General features: G+C 44.3%; 1 protein-coding gene across 2 annotated transcripts in view; it reads right to left on the reverse strand.

The window, feature by feature from the left end:
• Positions 1-652: 652 nt before the first annotated feature.
• Positions 653-21,561, reverse strand: part of rnls (renalase, FAD-dependent amine oxidase) — a 42,616-nt gene continuing 21,707 nt past the window's right edge. For both annotated transcript variants that reach the window (XM_020454387.2, XM_020454388.2), the window contains exons 5-7: positions 12,613-12,786; positions 5,857-6,032; positions 653-2,538 (exon numbers count right to left, since the gene is read on the reverse strand). In XM_020454387.2, coding sequence (XP_020309976.1) covers positions 2,386-2,538; positions 5,857-6,032; positions 12,613-12,786 — 503 coding nt within the window. In that variant the 3' untranslated portion in view covers positions 653-2,385. The remainder of the gene's footprint in view (positions 2,539-5,856; positions 6,033-12,612; positions 12,787-21,561) is intronic.

Raw genomic sequence — 21,561 nt, forward strand, 5'->3', positions numbered from 1 at the left:
AAAACACAAAGCACATATGTGTGTGCATGTAGGCACGTGTGTGTGTGTGTTAACCCCGATCTGGGTGCTGCTGACTAAGTAGAGTGGAGAGGAGAGTGGAGAGTGCCTACTACTACCCCAGCTGCATTCAGCCCGGGGCCCCGGCCCAAAATGCTGTAATTATGTTGGATTAGGGGGGGGGGGGCAGCTCTCCCTCTCTAGACCGGCTGCCAAACATTTTGTCCCAGATTACTGCCCTGCCACTAAGCAGCTGAACTCGGCCAACGGCGGGCGGCTGCCCCGGGTGGAATTACACTGCCACGGAGGGGGGGTGGCAGGGTCACAGGGCCCTTAGCCTCCGTGGGCACAGGGCAAATCTGGGGTAAGTCATATCAGGCAGTCATACCCAGAGTCCTCCCTCTGTACTAATGCCAGGGGTCACACAATGGTGGGTGAGATCTGGTATTACTCAAGCACTACAGTGGGCCTACTTTGCCTAATGCATTTAGAAGTCATTAAGGGATCTTTGATTGCTTTCTAATTGCTTTTTGACTGCCACATCCATTTTGTACGACTTTTCTCTGAGCTCTGTGCGGATTGGTTTCCATACCACCTGCCATCTTCCTGTGTATCAGTGCGAAAACGCAAGTGGAGTTAAAGACACAAAGTGGGAGATAGTTTGAAAACATTTTTATTCAAGCTGAACCAAAATAAAAGGTGTTTAGAGAGAAATCCTGAGTAACAACAATTACTTACAAGTACAGTTTTTCATTTTGCCTGAACAAGGCAATAGAACAGAATCATTGTACACCTTTTTTTTTAAATTAGCAGGTCAAGGGGTGTGTTAAAGACCCCTGTTTTGCATCAAACTACACATGAACACAGCATATACTCCTGTTCATCCTCCAGCATATAAACACCAAATCTATTTGGACAGTGAAACATTAAAAAAACAAAAAAAACATTTATACTCATTTTGGATTTGAGATTAAATGTTTCATATGAGGTGATAAAAGGTGACATTTTGTACTGAGGGTAATCTCATACATATCCAGGTAACCATTTAGAAATGAAGGCACTATATGTATCGAGTCCCCCCATATGAAGAAGTCATAAGGGAAAGGGGAGAATACCTCATCAGTTGTACAAATTAATGCATTCAACTGAAATGTGTCTTCCGCATGTAACCCAACCCCTCTGAATCAGAGAGGTGCGGGTGGCTGCCATAATCAACATCCACGTCTTCGGCCGCCGGGGGAACAGTGGGTTAACTGCCTTGCTCAGGGGCAGAACGACAGATTTTGACCTTGTCAGCTCGGGGATTCGATCCAGCATCCTTACGGTTACTGGGTTACTGGCCCAACGCTCTAACCACTAGGTTACCTGCTTCCCCTTTAATTCACTTAGTGTATTAAAGTCGTATTTGGTCCCATATTCCTTGCACACATCAAGCTTGTAACGACAAACTCCGTGGTTGTATTTGCAGTTTGTTATGTTTTGCCCAATAGTAACTGAATGGTGAATGGAGTAATTTTCTAAGTGAGTAGATCACATGTTTCTGAACAGTTCTAAATTAATCCTGATAATGCCATGATTATTCATAATTCATTCAGGATTTGTAATAACGATGAGTGAGAAAGTTACAAAGGCTACAACAAAACATGCTAACATCTCACTATTACCAATAACAGGTGTTTTTTATTTTTTTTATTTTTTTGGGGGGGGGGTGACCTTTGTGCCTCTAACTATCTCACATCATTATTCACAATTCATTCACGATTATTCATTATGGCATTCATCCACATTTATAATAAAAGTGACAACACATTATTCACCATTCAGTTCCTATTGGGCAAAACATTATCTGAAACAACCAAAACAAACTGCAAATGCATCCAACAAGTTTGTAGTCACAAGCTTGATGTAGTCACTGTGTGCTAGGAATATGGGACCAAATACTAAACTTTTGACTACTTTAATACACTGTTAGTGAATTTGTCCGAATACTTATGCCTTCTTCAAATAGGTGTACAAGATACATAAACCGTAAAAACAGATATATATGAACATTTCCTCCAAAAAAAGGTGACATTTTGTACTGTCACACAAATCCAAAAATGCTGGAGTAAAGAGACATTTTAAATTGTAGCTTCACTGTCCAAATACATATGGTGTTGACTGTAGTATCACACAACATATCAAGTACCTCAGTGGATGAAACGAATCTGTTTTAACAGATTCCATCCATTCACAGAGATAGATCATTACTCCACCACCCCCCCCCCCATATCTCTGTGAATGGATGGAATCTGTAGAACAGATCAGTTTCATGCCCCCCCTCTCTGGGCTAACATGCTGTACACATAGAACCCCACCACACTATACTCCCAACTTCAGAAGGCGGCATCAGAGAGAGTGCTTCAGAACGTCAAACACCTTCAGGGCCGACTCGATACAGCCGTCGAAATTGGAATGCGTGAAGCCGTCGCCCCCACACACCAACAGAGGCTGGGACAGCAGTGTCATCTGCCCCGGGCAGTCGGCCACCGAGCTCCTCACCTAATTAGTCGAGAAAGTGTGTGGGGGGGGGGGGGGGTAGAGAGTTAGGGGAGAGACTGGATAATTTTGAATTATTACCGATATTGAAATTCTCAGGAAAATACGAATCTCTACACTATTTGCCACATATCTATTCACACAGATATAGTAGAATGAGAATTGAGAGAATTATTTGTTTGTACTACAATTATCCTATTACCCTTTTACAGGGGCTGAGTCACTGTCTTACTGGTGCTCTTCCATGCCGTCCCTAGGAGGGGTGCGTCACTTGAGTGGGTTGAGTCACTGACGTGATCTTCCTGTCTGGGTTGGCGACCCCCCTTGGGTTGTGCCGTGGGATCTTTGTGGGCTATACTCGGCCTGGAGTACTTCTCCTGTCTTATCTGGTGTCCTGTGTGAATTTAAGTATGCTCTCTCTAATTCTCGCTTTCTCTCTCCTTCGTCTCTTTCTCTTTCTCTTTCTCTCTCGGAGGACCTGAGCCCTAGGACCATGCCTCAGGACTACCTGGCATGATGACTCCTTGCTGTCCCCAGTTCACCTGGACGTGCTGCTGCTCCAGTTTCAACTGTTCTGCCTGCGGCTATGGAACCCTGACCTGTTCACCGGACGTGCTACCTGTCCCAGATCTGCTGTTTTCAACTCTCTAGAGACAACAGGAGCGGTAGAGATACTCTGAATGATCGGCTATGAAAAGCCAACTGACATTTACTCCTGAGGTGCTGACTTGTTGCACCCTCAACAACTACTGTGATTATTATTATTTGACCATGCTGGTCATCTATGAACATTTGAACATATTCGCCATGTTCTGTTATAATCTCCACCCGGCACAGCCAGAAGAGGACTGGCCACCCCTCATAGACTGGTTCCTCTCTAGGTTTCTTCCTAGGTTTTGGCCTTTCTAAGGAGTTTTTTCTAGCCACCGTGCTTCTACACCTGCATTGCTTGCTGTTTGGGGTTTTAGGCTGGGTTTCTGTACAGCACTTTGGGATATCAGCTGATGTAAGAAGGGCTATATAAATAAATCTGATTTGATCCTGAAATCCCCAGTCTTTTCTAACAGTCTGTGCTCAGGGTAGGTCTATACATGGTGGGATACAATGGAGGATGCTGGAGGGGAGGACAATTCATAACAATGTTTGGAACAGAGCGAATGGCACCAAATGCATGGAAAACATGCGGTTGATTCATTTGATACCATTCCACTAATTCCCCTCCAGTCATTACCATGAGCCCGTCCTCCCCAATTAAGGTACCACCAACCACCTGTGGTGGGATAGTACAGCTCAAGCCAGAAAAATGCACTGTCTTTGGCTAGACGAGCAGATATGAAATCTGCCTCGCAGCCAACTGTCTTCCTCATGTTTCAAGCCTGAATGCCGAGAGTTCAGTGTGTTAATGATTTGGGAGTGTAAACACACAAGTCTGTGTACGTGTCATAGCAAGGGCCATTTTTAGAGGCTTCTGCTGGCCTGCACTGAGGTACACTGCCCCTCACCGCTAAGGGTAAGGAAATAGTATCCATTTCCTGCTGGGGCTTTTAATAGCCTACTACTGTGCGCTGATATCAACCCCACTCTCCACCTCCCTCCCTCCATTCCCACTCCTCCCCAAAAACTAAATATTGTGTTTGCCCATGCATTTCTGAATGGTAATCACCATGTAAATCAATTGATAAGCATTCTTGTTGAAATCTAGCAGTGGACAAATTGTTTGGTTTACTCTAGTGGTAAGTTGATACAGCGGGCCTGAGCTCTGCTGTCTCCATATACAGTGTGAGGCTGATTTTCCAGGGCAAAGAGCACGGAGATTGAAGGAGGGTGGTGGTTTTGGACATTAAGATAAAATGCCCCAATATAAACACGTTTTATAGCAAGGAAAGCATGAGATTCTAGCAGCTGAGAATATGGCTGTTTCATGGCCAAGTCGCAGTTGTAAATGAGAACTTGTTCTCAACTGGCCTACCTGGTTAAATAAAGGTGAAATAAATAACTTAAGTATCTAAAGAGAAAGCAACCTATAACCTACATCGAAGAAACAGTTAACTACTATAACTGTTAGGATAAATCCTTTCCTCAAGTTAATAAATATATATATTTTACACTTCTCATTTAGCAGTCGCTCTTATCCATTTTCGTACTGGTCCCCCGTGGGAATCGAACCCACAACCCTGGTGTTGCAAGCGCCATGCTCTACCAACTGAGTCACACATGTTCCTCGCTCTCACAATTGCCTTTGCTAGAATGTCTGCTTGTGTATTTGACAGGGAGCTGATGTGTGTATGGTATGAGTGTGTGTGTATGAGTGCGTGTGTATTACAGTACAAATGTGCATGTGTTCTACCATGGCCCGTCCAGTTCCAGTGGGCCTTGGCCCATGCTCTGGCACTCCCAGTGATGTGCCTCCCACACAGATGTTCTGTGGCCTCTGACCCCCAGCCCAGTCCAGCCTAGCTTAGCAGAGTGTGTGTGAGTGTGTTGGAGAGGGAGAGAGAAAGAGAGTGATAGAAAGAGCGAGATAAAAAGCATGAGAGAGAAAGCGAGCGAGAGAAAGAATGATAGAGAGCGAGAGAAAGCCAGCGAGTGAAAGAAAGAGCGAGAAAGAGAGCAAGACAAAGAGCAAGTGAGAGAAAGAGCGTGCGAGAATGATAGATCATGATAGAGCGAGAGAATGATAGAGCGAGAGAGAGAATGAAACCGAGAGAGAGGGAGAGAGAATGAGAGAAAGAGCAAGAAAAAGAGAGACAAAGAGAGCACGAGAGAGACAAAGAAAGAGCGAGAGAGAAAGAGCAAGACAAAGAAAGAGCGAGAGAGAAAAAGAAAGCGAGAGAAAGAGAGTGAAAAAGAGCACGAGAGAGAGAATGAAACCGAGAAAGAAAGTAGGAGAGAGAGAGAATGAGAGAGAAAGAGGGAGGGAGAGAGACATGTTCTTGTTCGACTTCAGTAATTAAAGCTATAGTGTCTGGTCCAAGAAGCTCAGAAATTCAGGGAAACATCACAGTAAGTAAACAGGACATTGGAGCTACTTGAAAAATGAACACCGTGTCCAACCAGTCTCCATTCACTATACTCATGTAGTTTATACACAAGCAGGGAAATGTAATGAATGCACTGAAGTTTAATAGGGTTTGATCGTGATAGATACAGGATGTCAATCCTCTACGTTGACCTTCTTTCCATGCATCGTGACAGGACTGTGAAGTAGAAACAGTTATTTTTCTCTCAAAGGAGTAATGAAGACAAACCTCTTGACAGTCTACTTTCTCTTCTCTCAAAGAAGGAATGCGATAAAACTCCTGACCGAGTAACCCCGCTCACCTGCGAGTATCTCCACTTCTGGCATTTGATGCTGTCGGGCTGTGGCAGGCCGGGCAGCAGCTTGTTCAGCTCCTCCAGGATGAGAGGCTCCACCTGCTCCTTTGCCTCCTCCAGGTGTTTGATACCAAAGGGAACACTGGTGTGAACCACCATGGAGGTACCGCACTCAGGGGATTCTGCACAGAAAGAAAGCACAGTTCAGAACCATACCACCATGGATGGACTAACTCTGCTGACTTTGAACAGCACCACACAGGCATAGCTAAGAACACAGTGTAGTTACGTTTACAATGCAGGACAGTAGAAGTATCAATAATTGTAAAAATATATATTTTAAGACATTTATGTTTTGGCCACACTGATCATCAGAAACAACTTCTAAGACAGTGAACTCTTAAATCTCACAGCTGAACAGTAAAATAAATATGAAATATAAATCCAAAACCCCTACTGAATGTGTCCTCAATAGTGGGTCATGAGAAGATTCGTTTTCATAAAGAACTAAGTCCTCAGATTTAAACAGCTGGAGATGGAAATAGCTAAGATGTTGAATAGAACCGAAAATCATCCTTGGCATCAAGATCGTTCCCCTAATCTGACAGCGGAATTCTTTGATAGGATTCTGACTCCAGGAAAAAGGAAAAAAAGCACTTCCTTATCTCTGTCCTGATGTTTAATTAAGAGTTGCATGCCAATACCAAACGGGGGTCAAAACTGTGCACGCCGCCGACAACATACGTCATGGCTTTTTAATGAAACAGACTCCTGTACCCAGAATCCCCTGTTTCTGCTTAACTAATATGACCAGCTTGATTTGTAATGCAAATGTCTCCCTCAGTCAGAGGTTGATGTGTGTTGCATGTACAGGTACTGCCAACAAGGTAACGCCAATGTAAAAAGTGTCTTGAAGCTGTTCTGGCCACCACGAGCCAGAATAGCTTCAATGCATCTTTGCATAGATTCTACAAGTGCCTGGAACTCTATTGGAGGGATGCGACGCCATAATTTGGTGTTTTGTTGGTGGCGGAAAACGCAGTCTCAGGCACCGCTCCAGAATCTCCCATAAGTGTTCAATTGAGTTGAGATCTGGTGACGGAGGTTGGCGTATGGTTTACATCGTTTTCATGCTCATCAACCACTCGTACCCTGTGGATGGGGGCTTTGACATCCTATGGGGGCATAGCCATGGTATCCAAAATAATGGCCTGCCCAGCATTTTTATACATGACCCTAAGAATCATGGGATGTTAATTGCTTAATTACATCAAGAACCACACCTTTGTAGAAGCACCTGGTTTCAATAGACTTTGTAACCCTCATTTCCTCAAGTGTTTCCTTTATTTTGGCAGTTACCAAAAACAACATGCAGGTAACTGTACACACAACCGAAAGGCTTGTCGTCTGCTGTGGATCCGGCTGTGTGATGGTGACATCATGCAGGGAATGGACACAGTAAGGTCCTGTTTCTAATGACTGACAGACAACAAGCACAGACAGACAGGGCTCTGACCCATAAAGGACACTTTGCGTTGATTTATCGCGGCTGTACGTCGTGAAGTCATCTCTCTGATGAAATTGTCTTAAAACCATATTTAAACTGATTGCGGAGAACAATAGTTTACCACAGCAAATAAACACATCCCGCGATTGACTTGCCGGAGCGGGACACAGAGTTACCAGAAGGTCAATAATCTCCACCTGCTCGGTTAATTTTTTAAAAAAGCGGCAGAAGAGACCATGTCGTGTGACTGAGCGTACACACAAACACAGCCAGCTGTTTTGTTTGGAGCTAAACTGGAGATGCTAAACTGACTTGGGAAACTAGGGAGCTGGGGATGCTAACTGTGGGGTCACAGAGACTCTACAGCACACATTCACTGGGGTCTAACTTTTGTCCAGTGGGCCATTCTGGGTTGGCTCATGGGTAAGAGAGACACTCTAACCAGTGTTTGGCATCACTGTGCCCAGGCAAAGGGCCAGCTAGAGAGAGAAAATGAGAGCGGGAGAGAAAGAGGAAGACAAACAAAGAGAAAGACAGAAAGAGGTGCAAAACCCAAACAGCGTATCCTGTGTGGAGGATATTTGTTGTCATGGTGACTGAACCCACAGATGACTGTTTCACCCTGATCACTTGAGATGTGTCATTCCTGGAAGTGAGCTTTTGCATCTGCTGTTCTCCTCCAACAAAAAAAATTCAGTTCAGATTGAGAGGGCAGAAATGGAGACAGAGACCATGTTAATATGACAGGGTTCTCCAACCCTGTTCCTGGAAAGCTACCCTCCTGTAGGTTTTCAATCCAACCCCAGTTGTAACTATCAAATCAATTTTTATGGTCACAAACATATGTAGCAGATGTTATTGCGGGTCTAGCGAAATTCTTGTGTTCTTAGCTCCAACAGTGCAGTAGTATCTAACAATACACACATCTAAAAAGTAAAATAATGGAATTAAGAAATATTAGGACGGGCAATGTCGGAGTCCAGAATGTAATGGGATGTATAGACAATATGGACAGTATATAGAGTAAAAAATGTAGTATATCTGACGAATAGTATATGTACAGCAATTGTTAAATAGGATAGGCCTCGACAAGAATACAGTATAGAAGAATGATGTGGGTGAAACAGTACTGTATGTAAATATTATTAAAGTGACCAGTGTTCCATGACTATGTACATAGGGCAGCAGCCTCTAAGGTGCAGGGTAGAATAACCGGGTGGTAGCCACCTAGTAACAGTGTCTAAGTTCAGGGCAGGGTACCGGGCTGAGCCTGGCTAGTGGTGACTATTTAAAACAGTCAGATGGCCTGGAGACAGAAGCTGTTTTTCAGTCTCTCGGTCCCAGCTTTTATGCACCTGTACTGACCTTGCCTTCTGGATGGTAGAGGGGTTAACAGGCCGTGGCTCGGGTGGCTGAGGTCCTTGATCTTCTTGGCCTTCCTGTGACACTGGGTGCTGTAGATGTCCTGTAGGGCAGGCAGTGCGCTCCCGGTGATGCGTTGGGCAGACTGCACCACCCTCTGGAGAGCCCTACAGTTGCGGACATTACAGTTGCTGTACCAGGCGGTGGTACAGCCTGACAAGATGCTCTCAATGGTGCATCTGTAGAAGTTTGTGAAGGTCTTAGGGGCCAAGCCAAATTTCTTCAGCCTCCTGAGGTTGGAGGCTGTTGCGCCTTCTTCACCACACTGTCTGTGTGGGTGGACCGTTTCAGAATGTCAGTGATGTGTACGTAGTTGAACTTGAAGCTTTTACCTTCTCCACTGTGGCCCCGTCGATGTGGATGGGGGAGTGCTCCCTCTTACGGTCTCCTGAAGTCTACGATCAGCTCCGTCCTACAGGACGGTATCGCTGTAGGAGCCTACAGGACGGTATCGCTGTAGGAGCCTACAGGACGGTATCGCTGTAGGAACCTACAGGACGGTATCTCTGTAGGAACCTACAGGACGGTATCTCTGTAGGAACCTACAGGACGGTATCTCTGTAGGAATGGTGTTAGGCGAGCCCTGTTATAATATGTAGGATATGACATAGGGGAGATGGACAGAGGGCTCTTTTGAAATTCATATCTGACTGTGCAAGGCCATGGTATAAAATATTAGATTTTTTTAATGGTATATGGCACCACTAAAAGGTGTTTGAGTAGCTGGTATTAAGAGCTCACAATCAGTTATTGGTTGTTTTATACGTAAGTAGGTAGAGGCTGGCACCAACTCTGCTTCCGAGGTAGAAGCAAGAGACTACAACGTTCACCAGGTAGAAAAACTGGCTCCACTCAGAGCAATTTGGCAACAAAGTTATGCAGTGTGCAATTTGCATTGGTTAACTTACCTTTATATAGGACACAGGGGGCCCATTGTCTTGTCCTGTGACCTGACACCTGTTCCCCTGGTCACAGCAAGCACCCCGTTTTAGACCACTGCAGAGAGTTGGAGAGACACTCCACAGCTATTCCTTAAAGCGCCTCTCCTGCTCTCTGCATTCACAATCTTTCAAAGGGCCATTCAGAAATAATCTGAGAGAAGTTTGCTTGCACACTACTACCCTGCTTAATCAGGCGGGAAGTGAGCTGGGAACTGGCGGGTTGATGGTATCAAACCCATTGCCTACAGTAGTGACCTTGAGCAAGCTCCCCGGACACCCAGTGTGGCAGCCCCCCACAACAATCAAGTTGTAGAAACATCTCAAGGATGATCAATGGAAACAGGACCTGAGCACCTGAGTGCAATTTTAAGTCTCATAGCAAAGGCTCTGAATAGTTATGTAAATGTATTTAAAAAAATACATTTCTTAAAAATGCAAAAACCTGTTTTCGTTTTGTTATTATGCGGTATTGTGATGTCATTATGGGGTATATTGTGTATAGATTGATTAAATACATTTACGAGGACCATTTTAGAATAAGGGTGTAACGTAACAAAAATGTGGAAAAAGTCAAGTATGTGTATGTTTGTGTGTCTTTAGGAGGAGTTGGGATAAAAATCTAAATGTACATTTCGGTTGGACCTTGTGTGGAATTGACCAATGAAGTGATCTTTATCTTAAACCCCCCCCCCCCCCGTACCGTGAGACATCCATGTCTTCATCACTGGAAAAGACAAAACGGTTGAGTTTGATATCATTTAAAAGCGTCAAAACATGGCTGTGAAACAAGGTAAACATTTCTGTAAACAATGTAACAAAAAAACATTAACCTTGAACATCAATTACCTAAAAACACGTTAAAAAAAAAATCTATACATTTTTATATAATCTGAGGTGTTTGTGTCGTGCCCACCCACAGCATACTCTTGAATATAGGGTGGGTGTCATGTTTTGGCTGATAAAAGTACTCAAATAGGGAATTTATAGTTTCAAAATGGTAGCACGAAGATGGTTGGAGGTCCACACATCAGAGAATGTTGGCTTGAATGGAAATATCAGTTAAAAAAAAATTATACTGTCAATCTTCCATAGGAAACCTATTGAAATCAAAGACACAGATAAGGAAATATACATTCCTATTTAAGTTGGCATTCGCCAGTGGGTGGACCAGAAATACACCTTTGTGGTAGTAATTGTAAGATAAAACTTCAATTCAAATAACATTTCAATGATGTACCAACTAAATGATACTGGTCTGAAAGTAGATTTCAATTCTAGGAATTCTATTTCTGATTGAAATGACACCCACCCTTTATTCAAGAGTATGTTGTGTCTTAACCGATGGCGGGCACTACAAACACCTCAGATTATGTCAAATAGGGTATAAACTACATATGTATAACACAAAAATAAATAAATATATAGAAAAAGCCATTTAAATATATATTTTTTAATTGATAAGGATTTTAAAAAATACAAATTTTATACAAACTGTTTTTCAAGGAATTACAAAATACTTTGACAACACTAAGAATTGAAATGATATAAAACTCAACCGTTTCTATTTTCCAGTGAGGAAGACATGGATGTCTCATGGTATGGTAGGGTATGCAACATGGGTCAACCTTAAGCACCTTTATCCCCTGAATGTTTTGGCATTCAGGTCAAAAAAAGTCACTTTATGAACACTTCTATGATGGGCAAATATGTACGGAAAATTGTATTTTTGGTTTGTTTGTCTACTATTCTTGTGGGGACTTCTGGTCCCCACAAGTATAGTTAAACATGTCCACACACACACAAATACATATATTTCTCTCTCTGAAACGCACACACAAACCCCTCCAGGTGTGATATAAGAGGATGTTGTTCCTTCTTATAGCAGCCGAGAGGCAGTGGTTTTGTAGCAGAAATCAGAGCTGTTAATGAAGGCTGGTACATGTGTGTATTCGCAGAAGCCTGACCTCAGGGTCTGTGCTCCCCTGCTCAGCGTCTAATGCGTCTCCCTCCTGTGTTCAATCAGTAATGAAGCCTGACTACCAATGGACTGACTGGGCAAGCCCAGCACTCAGGGAGCCAATCAAATAATTAGGACTATGGAGGGTCTCCCCCCAGCATCATCAAAAAAGGTTCAGTTTGAATGAAACCGTCACAACTTGTATATTGGGATTTTGAATGTACACAAAATGCAGCTTCATAAAGTCCAGGAAGAATCCAGTGGACTGAAGGCATAAGCTGGCATGGAAAGTTACATGCCTGCTGAACAGTGGTACTCAATTAGAGAGACATTCTGACGCATGCCTTCCAGAGAGGGAGAAAGAGAAGCAGAAAAGCAAACAGAAAGAGAGAGAGTCCGACAGAGAGAAAAAGAGAATGAGTCAGACAGACAGACAGAAAGAGAGTGGTAGCACTGACCTAAATTGGCTTTTTATCGCCAATGGCGATGAAGCAAATATATATATTTTTTAATTGATCTGAAAAAATCTGATTAATGCATAGCGGGGTAGGGTGAGAGGCGGCAGCAGAGAGAGAGACAGAGAGACAGAGAGAGAGGCAGAGAGAGAGAGAGAGAGAGGCAGAGAGTGAGACACAGAAACATGGCAGAGAGAGAGGGAGAGAGAGAAAGACAGAGATAGCGAGAGAGGCAGAGAGACACACAGAGACATGGCAGAGAGAAAGACAGAGATAGCGAGAGAGGCAGAGAGACACACAGAGACATGGCAGAGAGAAAGACAGAGATAGCGAGAGAGGCAGAGAGACACACAGAGACATGGCAGAGAGAAAGACAGAGATAGCGAGAGAGGCAGAGAGACACACAGAGACATGGCAGAGAGAGAGAGAGAGACACACAGAGAGACAGAGACATGGCAGCAATAAAATGGTAGCACTGACCTAAATTGCGCTTTTTATCGTCAATGGCGATGAAACGAATGCAGGGATTATTGGAGATGTACTTGGCGGCCCAGGGGACGTCGATGTGAGCCTGGGCTTTGTAGAAGAGGCCCAGCGCATAGCGCGACGAATAGCTCACCGCCTCAAGCTGCTGCCGCTGACTCTTCTCTAGCACTGCAGCATAGAGAAACAGAGGGACAATGTCAGGGTCTATACGCCTGTTAACATGCCAGTATCAGGTAGCCTAACCTGGACACACACAACCTACACTTACAATGAATACCACTGAGGTGATGGGACTGTGTACCAAAGTCTAGGTCCCAGTCAAGCTAACATTTCCCAGTATCAGGCTTCACTCATTCATCCCCACTGAGCCCTCAACGGGACATTAATGGCTCTACACAGTAGTCTACGAAACAGATACGACAGAGGTTCGTTTGCATGGCTCTCTACATAGTCAGATTGCGTAGACTGTGAAACCACTGTGGAGAGCCCTTCAGATGACATAGATTACATTTTCTTAAACGGATTTGATCCAAGCAGGTTTACAGCAGCGACATTAATGCAATCTTGAAAAAATAATTAAAATACTCTGCACGTTAGGCTCCAGTTATGATATGAATTATATTGTAACTTGACCCATATAAAAGCATGTCTAATGAGGTGCTCAGAGTATGATCATTGAGCAAGCATTCAGTCTACTGAGGCAAGATAGCTACCGTCTATCAGACCACATGCATAAGATTGGGTGCAACTAAACTAACATCCATTATTGCAAGGACTGAGTGGAGGGCGAAAAGAGGTTCTCTCCTTAGTTTATTTATAAGGGTTTGGATTTTTTAAATTTTTAAATGCTGTTTCGTCTGGAACATCTGTTGTTTATTGGCCTCTGAAGCGTCAGCTTGGCCGTGCTTTAGTTATTTAGGGCCCCAGAGTGTAGAGCATATACAGGTCAAAGGTCAACGCTGTGGATTCTAATGCATTTCTCTACTAGACATGTTGGAAAGAAAGTCTTCTCATTGAGGCCAACAGTGGGTCCTAAGAAAAAGCAGCAAGTTAACTAACCCTATGGTCGTCTCTGGACGGTCTCTGAGGCGATTCCAGGAGAGCAGAGTCAATATGGTGGGTAGAACGATGTCTCACTCAAGTTTACGTATGACCGCTTGTGCGACATAACCATTTCTGAATCCGGACGACTAACAACAGGTCAATAGAAAATATACATTTTTAACTGCAAACAAGATTTACCATGAAAGTAAAACAGGGACAAAGAGATAAAACATGAGTGAGGCTTACGAAGCCCATGAGCACAAGTCATGTTAACATATTGCACAGTGCAAATAACAAGCACCACATCTGTACGCTTAACATCCCAGTGACAAAAGCTATTAAATCAACAGAAAGAAAAATGATCCGCCCAGTAGTCCCAATGCTGTAGTGTCACTACTGCACGGAACACTTGTAAATGGTCATCTAATTATCGCCACACCGAGCTGACGATGGGGGAATATGACAGTGCCAGTCACAAGGTCACATGACTTTCCCAGGATATGGAGCCTTTTCTCATTATCTGTGTCGTCCAGGAACATCTGGCCCAGATTAGGCCCATGTAAATGTGGCTCTTGGTACGACCGGGCAATCTGCTGCAGCATCGCACAAACGCCCGGCCGGCCGGCGCACACGCACACAAACAAAAAGGGGACAATGCAAAACCACTATCTGATAGATGGCTTTCTGTTTCTCATGGATATTAAGCAAGCCCATTGTTAGCTGCTGTTTAAAGATTTCAGACACAGGCAGGGTGGGAACCAATCTAGTCAAAATGTACCATTTGAGACAAGTCCCACACCAACTGTGGATTCAGTACTCTATTTCCAAACGCATTACGCTTAACTACAGTCAGACCCTGAGGTAACATTTGGTCAAAATGATCCTGAACAATGCTGCTTGTTCCAATGAGCTGTTCATGGAATCCTCAGACAGTCCTCCAGCCACATGAAGGCTGCTCCATTCCATCTCATTAACCTTTTTCTAATAAGTCTGACCTGATGAAGGCTCATTGAAGGTTCACTCATCCTGCTTTCTTCAGTGGTGCGGACTCCAGTGTTTTATTGTGGGTGGCTGTGAGAGATGCCGTCCAATGTGACGATCATCTGGGGGGAGTTATTGTGTCCAGCGTACCAATTCTAGCACAGACGTCCAACAGGTTGTGGTAGGAACACATTTTGGTATGAACAAATATGGAACGGGTATGTGTGTCAAATACCTTGTGTTCAGGCCTGTAAATATACAGTGCATTACAACATTCTGTAAAGATCTATCAGTTAAATTAATCAAAACACTAGGAACCATTCCTTTCGATATCTATTCCTTTACTGACTAGGACACTCAATATTCATTCCGCACAACAAGACGACGACAGCTAAATGTGCAAAAGGCTGGGGCCTCTTTGGTTCTCCAAGCAGAAGGGAGGGCCTCTCCAACCCCCTTCATTCACCACGAGACAGCACTACAACACACTCACACGTGCACATGCGCTCACACACATGCTTGCACACACACGCCATCCTCACACACACTTGTCACCACGGATCCCTCTGGGGTGGGGGTGCCTGCACTCTGTTTGTTCATACATTCCCTCAGGCCCTCTCTGCAGAGACCTGGCCAGCTGCCGTGGCAGGCCTGAGAGAGTGGCTCCCTCCAACCCTGGCAGCTTTGAACAAATGCTTTACAGCTCCTATAAAAACACATTCAGAGCATACGGTTCATCACCAAAATAATCCATATGAGCCAGCGTCTTTTCTATATGATCACCTGGATGTGTAGCAGCCAGGGATCTCTATGGAGGTCTTCCGTGTGTGTGTGTGATGAAGAAAGAACATGTATGTGTGTATGTGCACGCGCCCGCACAGGTGTATGTGTGCAGATGAGAAGGTTCACATTTTCCAGCGTGGCTGTGGTGCAGTCAGTGTGGCTGCCGCCGCTGTGTGTTCGCGCGTGCCAGTGGCCGCCCTGATCTTTGATATAGGAGTGGGCTTGCGTGCACTGCATACACACACACACCGCTGAGACACGTGTTGACAGGAGAACCCTGGAGGCCCATACGTAGTCCTGAGATACAGATATGACACAGACACCTGGCAGAGCAACAGCCCCTTCCCTCCTAACGGAGGTCCTTGTGCCAGTGTGGGTTGGGCAGAGCTACAGCCCCTTCCCTCCTAACGGAGGTCCTGGTGCCAGTGACGGTTGGGCAGAGCTACAGCCCCTTCCCTCCTAACGGAGGTCCTGGTGCCAGTGTGGGTTGGGCAGAGCTACAGCCCCTTCCCTCCTAACGGAGGTCCTGGTGCCAGTGACGGTTGGGCAGAGCTACAGCCCCTTCCCTCCTAACGGAGGTCCTGGTGCCAGTGTGGGTTGGGCAGAGCTACAGCCCCTTCCCTCCTAACGGAGGTCCTGGTGCCAGTGTGGGTTGGGCAGAGCTACAGCCCCTTCCCTCCTAACGGAGGTCCTGGTGCCAGTGACGGTTGGGCAGAGCTCTCAGCAGGAGCAGGGTCTCATCCAACCAGAGTCTCTCTGGGGCAACAGGCCCAAAGCTGTAGAGATGCATCTACTATAACACTGCCTTCTGTTTTATTTTCCTAAATGTGCAGATAGTGGATACTCATTGGCTGAATGCACAGCACATATAGCATAGTAGCAAAGGTCAAACGAACAATTCCTTTTAAAAATGCCCTTCAGGTCTGCTTGACAGAGGTCTTTAAATCACAATTGGGACTATCTATGGTCTATACCCCCCTACTTTAAGGATTCATGCCACCAGTCAATTACAATGGACCCTCAGGCTTATTGTCTGATGTGCTAGAAATTTTACTGGCTATCAATGCCTTAATTGCAATGCATTTCTTTATGAAAGAGGAAAAAGGAGGAGCTTTGTATAGTGAAGTGAAAGGTGGATGTGGAAGTTACAGTATCTATTGTCATCACCACAGTAAGAGAGGGAGGGGAGGCATACTGGAAAGCTTGAAAAAAAAGCTTCCACTCGAACGCATGCTCAATGTTAAGGTCATGGTCCATGGCAAACAAATAGCACACAGAGCTTCCTTATCTGGGTCTGTGTGTTATGATACCTACCAATGTCATCCATGGTTGACCACAGAAAGCCTTCAACCCCATTCAAATACATTTGAAAAATTCTAACCTAATTTCAACACGAGGTGCTCAGAAGACACACAGCGGTTACAATTAGGAAAAAATACATTGCACAATGCATGTCCCAGTTGACCATACATCAATGTGGTCAACTGGGACATGGTTACTAATTGTAACCGCTGTGTGTCTTCTGAGCACCTCGTGTTGAAATTAGGTTCGAATTTTTTCAAATGTATTTGAATGGGGTTGAAGTACATTGATGTATGGTCAACTGGGACATGCAGTGAATGCACATCACAACATTTCACTCGTGAAGGACATCCTATGAAGGATACAACGCAGCCTTGGGAAAATGTCAAATTGCATTTCCTCCTTTCCTCACGTCCTCTCTCCTCGTCCTCCAAACCCATTGGATGAGAAGGTCAGAGGGGAGGGATCTCTAACCTTCTCATCCAATGGGTTTTGAGGAGGCGAGAAGACGTGAGCAATCTGGGAAATGCAATTCAGATTCTCCCCTGCTCCTGTGTCCACCTGTCCTCTAGTCAGATAGGAGACATGCTCCCCTCACATCGCCATCCCCAGAGGAAACTGCTTCGTCCCTCCACGCCGCAATCTCTTTTCACCTAATTGCATTTTTTTGTCAAACCTTGTAAAGGATCTGTGCGGGCAGCGGAGCGGCAGCCATGAGGAGTCACGTTGCAAGGCCCGGTTACACATCATAAACAGCAATGCCTCTTCCCCATCTGGCAGGGGCAAGGCTGTAAAAGAGAAAGTTATTGTGAAACATGCTCGACAGCTCACATCCAATCAATGGGGAGTAAAAGGGAGAGAAAGAGAGCGGAGGAAGAGAAACGTGCAGGCCAGGCATTTTTCATATAAAATCCCAAAGTTCAATAGTTAGAGGCATAAATATCATACCCCCCAAATTGGTAATGGTGGTATGCTCTTTCTCTTTCATCATTATTCATGATTAATTCATGATTATCCGTAATTATGGTAGCATCCGCGTTGTGTTTAAAAACATTCTATTCTTATTTACAATAAAAGTGACTCCAAAATGACAATACATTATTTACCATTAATTTATATTGGGCGCAGCATGAATAAACTGCAAACTGCAAATACATCCATCATGTCTGTAGAGTCACAAGCTTGATGTAGTCATTGCGTGCTAGGAACATGGGACCAAATACTAAACTGTTGACTACTTTAATACACAAGTGAATTTGTCCAAATACTTGACACCTTCAAATGGGGGGGACTAGATACATAACATGCTTTCATTTCTAAACGGTAAAACAGGTAAGAATGGAAAAAAAAAGAAAAGAAAAAAGTGTGACATTCCGTACTTTCGCCTCATACGAAACATTATCTCAAATCCAAAATGCTGGAGAAGAGAGACAAATTAAAATATTTACCTTCACTGTCCAAATAAATACATAGGGGAGTGTATACAGCATTTTTAACTCACTGCGTCAGGGTGCTAGCCAGCCATGCTACATAAAGTCTGCTCTGGGCCAGATTTATAGGCCCTGCAGCCTGGGCCAAGGAACCAGAGAGAACTGCAGCCCTGCATTGCTGTTGCTGGACTCCAAATTAATGTGTAGTATGAGCAGGGTGTGTGTACAGGTGGGAACTGTTAATCACTACAGGTATACTGAGGAGTCAGGAGTCTAGTTCCCTAAACGTACTACTCCCCCCTAAAACCACAGTTTTAGGATCAGATGACCCTAAATAGTCCTAACTTTACCAATTAAGGGAATGAAACAACACCGACCTGGCTTGACTAGTGATTTGGAGGGGGGGGGGGGATCTCCTCCCTCTCAATATGGTGCTGCAGACTGAGCTACCGTCACGGTGCTCTCTGAGGATCCAAGCTATGTCCATTACTAAGGAGGAGAACTTGACATCCAGTCTAGGTGGTGACAGTCACCATGAACATCATATTTGACCAGGTTAGACACCTGCTGCTGGCTAATGGGCTGAGATGTGTCACTACACAGGGGGATAGAGACAGAAGAGGGGACAGGGAAACGGAGTGTCCTTCATCTATGAGGAACATATAGAGGAGAATCTGAGAAGATCCTTGTAAGTCCCTCTCACTATAACAAGGATGTTCTGTCCACCAACAACTCTATAATAAAGGGCTGGCAAGAACAAAAGGAAGGCTAACCCATACAGGTGTAGGATCTTACATTTCAGACAGTTCGCTAAAGCAGGAAAATTATCCTGCAGCAACAGGAAATGTGAATTATTACGTGGATTATAATTATTGGAAATGTATACATTTTTTTGTATGGGAAAATCAAGTCTGCAATTTCAAAGTAGAAATTAAACTTCAGAAGCCTTTTTAAACCTCAAATACACTACAAGTTTTACATGTCCTGCATTGCAGGAAAGTTCTGCAACAGGGTGATCAAATTAAGATCCTACATCTGTAGAACAGCATAGTGAGATGACAACACTACAAATACACTGACCACATCCACAGGCCTGTTAACACATACTTAGGTGTCAAACCATGCAGACTCTTTCCTCCAGAGTGTATTATAAAGTGTGACAACAGTTCAGTAATAAAGGTTTGATAGAATGTAAAAACAAAGCGCATATCATCTCTGTGGTGTCCACACACTGTGCAATGCTTAATTTAAAAAGCAAGATGTAATACGCAAAGAATGAGCTGAGCCACAAAAACCAAGTATTCAATGAAAAGAGCTACATTAAGTACTGACACACTCTCACCTGCAAGAGTGTTTATTCACCAAAGCATCAGAGTCTGCTTAATTGAAAAACAGAGGTGGTGGGAGATTTTTTTTTCACGTTAGTATTGTTTAAAAATTGACATTGTTGCGAGCGAACACAAACGTTTGAATGGGTCGCAACACTACTCCCATCCATTCTCCATTGTTCCCAGCCAGGACCTGGTCTTTAGCCATTTCCCTAGGGGGGCTCGGGTCCGGTACCATGGCAACGCATTGAAAAGTTATTCAGCTCTAGCTGCACCGTTCCCCCAAGTTATGATCTCTCAGCCCTTTAAAGGTTGATTTAATATTTGCCTGAGAGGTTTTGGACGGCATCCCGTTAGTTAGAAGGAAAGAAAAGGGAGGTTGTTTTGCTAACCTTTAATGCACTTGTACATGAACTGTGTCCGACAATAAGTACAATATTTATTGGGTAGGGTGAGTCATTGGCGTGCGTAGGGAGTGGGGAGGAGACGGGGCGGTCAGCACTGAGTGTCTGTCAGTGGTCAGAAAGCCCCCACACAGGAGCGACCAAGCTCCGTCATTAGCCCCGTTTCCTAATGGATCCCATTTGAGCCCTAATTTGTTGGAATAACAATGTCGTAGAGGATATATTTTAGGAAGGGGGCCAAATTATGTTTCCAACTGCAGCACGCATCTAGACACGGGTCAGATTAGAGAAGTTCTACAGAGAGAATGAGGTAGTGTGTTGGCCAGACAGAGGAGACATGTCTGTGCTGAATGAAGTAGCCCATTAGAATAGGTCAGAATCTCTCATTCAATCATTATTTATTATCTCGGACTGTTTGGCTTGCTTCTGTTTGTGTGTCTTTTTCATTATTAAAAAGACAATTCCCAGACAAAGGTCTCTGAGAGCCAAGCCAGTAATTGACTCTGCTGCTACTCATCACAACAAAGATCCACGTTCAGCGACCACCTTCCTTTCCCGAGCCACAGAGTCAGACTAGAGACCTGAGCGGCCAACATATCGACCGCTCTGGACATTCATACATCCGCTCTCTCTCGGTAGTGTGCATCTTGCTTCAGCAAATCTGTACATTTAAATTTCAGGCCTCTTTACCTCTGGGGTGATGCATGGAGGACAGTGAGGAAAAGTAGATCAGATTTTCACTGACTCCTCCACAGCTGCAGTCTACCTTTAAAGCACACGTTTTCAGGGATGTTTTTTAATGCATTTGCTGGAGGGGCTTTTGTCTCTTGCTGCAAACAAACAAGACCCTTTGTGAAGCCAGGCAAATGAAGATAGCTTGCTCTGATGTGTGATTGTGATTTTTTAAAATTTTATGGGATGAACAGAACAGCGCAGGGCAACAGCGTTTGGATTCATTTCAGAGATAGCGTGTGTGTAATTCTGTCCCAAACAGAAACATTTAGAGCGACAACCTGCAGGCTCCAGGACTGACGTCAAGCCAGAGTGGTTATTTTAAGCAGGGAGGGAGTAAAAATGTGCCAGTTCCACTGTATTTTTATAGGGGAGCGTCATTTGTCCTGACCAGCCAAACCTATACATACTGCCCAAGCTACTCATATGGTTATTGCATCATTCAAACTGAAACAGAAAGGTAGCTTTATTTTTGACTTTGAACTGGGCTGATGGATAGCTACTAAGTACATTCATAATGGTTGCAGTAGTTCCTATAGATGACTCATATTTAGTAGGCTATCTGTGGAACTCCCTCTCCTCTCTGTAGAAGCCACTGCTGCAGAGTCAGAGTGCTGCAGAACAGAATAAAAACAGAACAGGAAATCAATATGCCCCATTTCAAAATATACAACAGTTCCTCTACGAATGAAAGCCGTTGGCACAACTGGGGGAGTAAAAAATAATCTACTTAGTCAAATTCAGTCAGTGAGTTGGGAAATGGAGAATTGCATACCACCCATTTAGTACAGAGCCTTGGCTGACATCTATACAACCCCTGCGTTTGGTGCTGTTCTATCGATGACATCTGTGCACACTGGCAGGCTTGTGAAACCATTAGCTGCCATATAACCAAGGCACCATGCTCTGCACAGCAGAGTCCTGTGAGATATGTGGCCA

The sequence above is a fragment of the Oncorhynchus kisutch genome, linkage group LG20, assembly GCF_002021735.2.
Source record: "Oncorhynchus kisutch isolate 150728-3 linkage group LG20, Okis_V2, whole genome shotgun sequence".
NCBI lineage: Eukaryota > Metazoa > Chordata > Actinopteri > Salmoniformes > Salmonidae > Oncorhynchus > Oncorhynchus kisutch.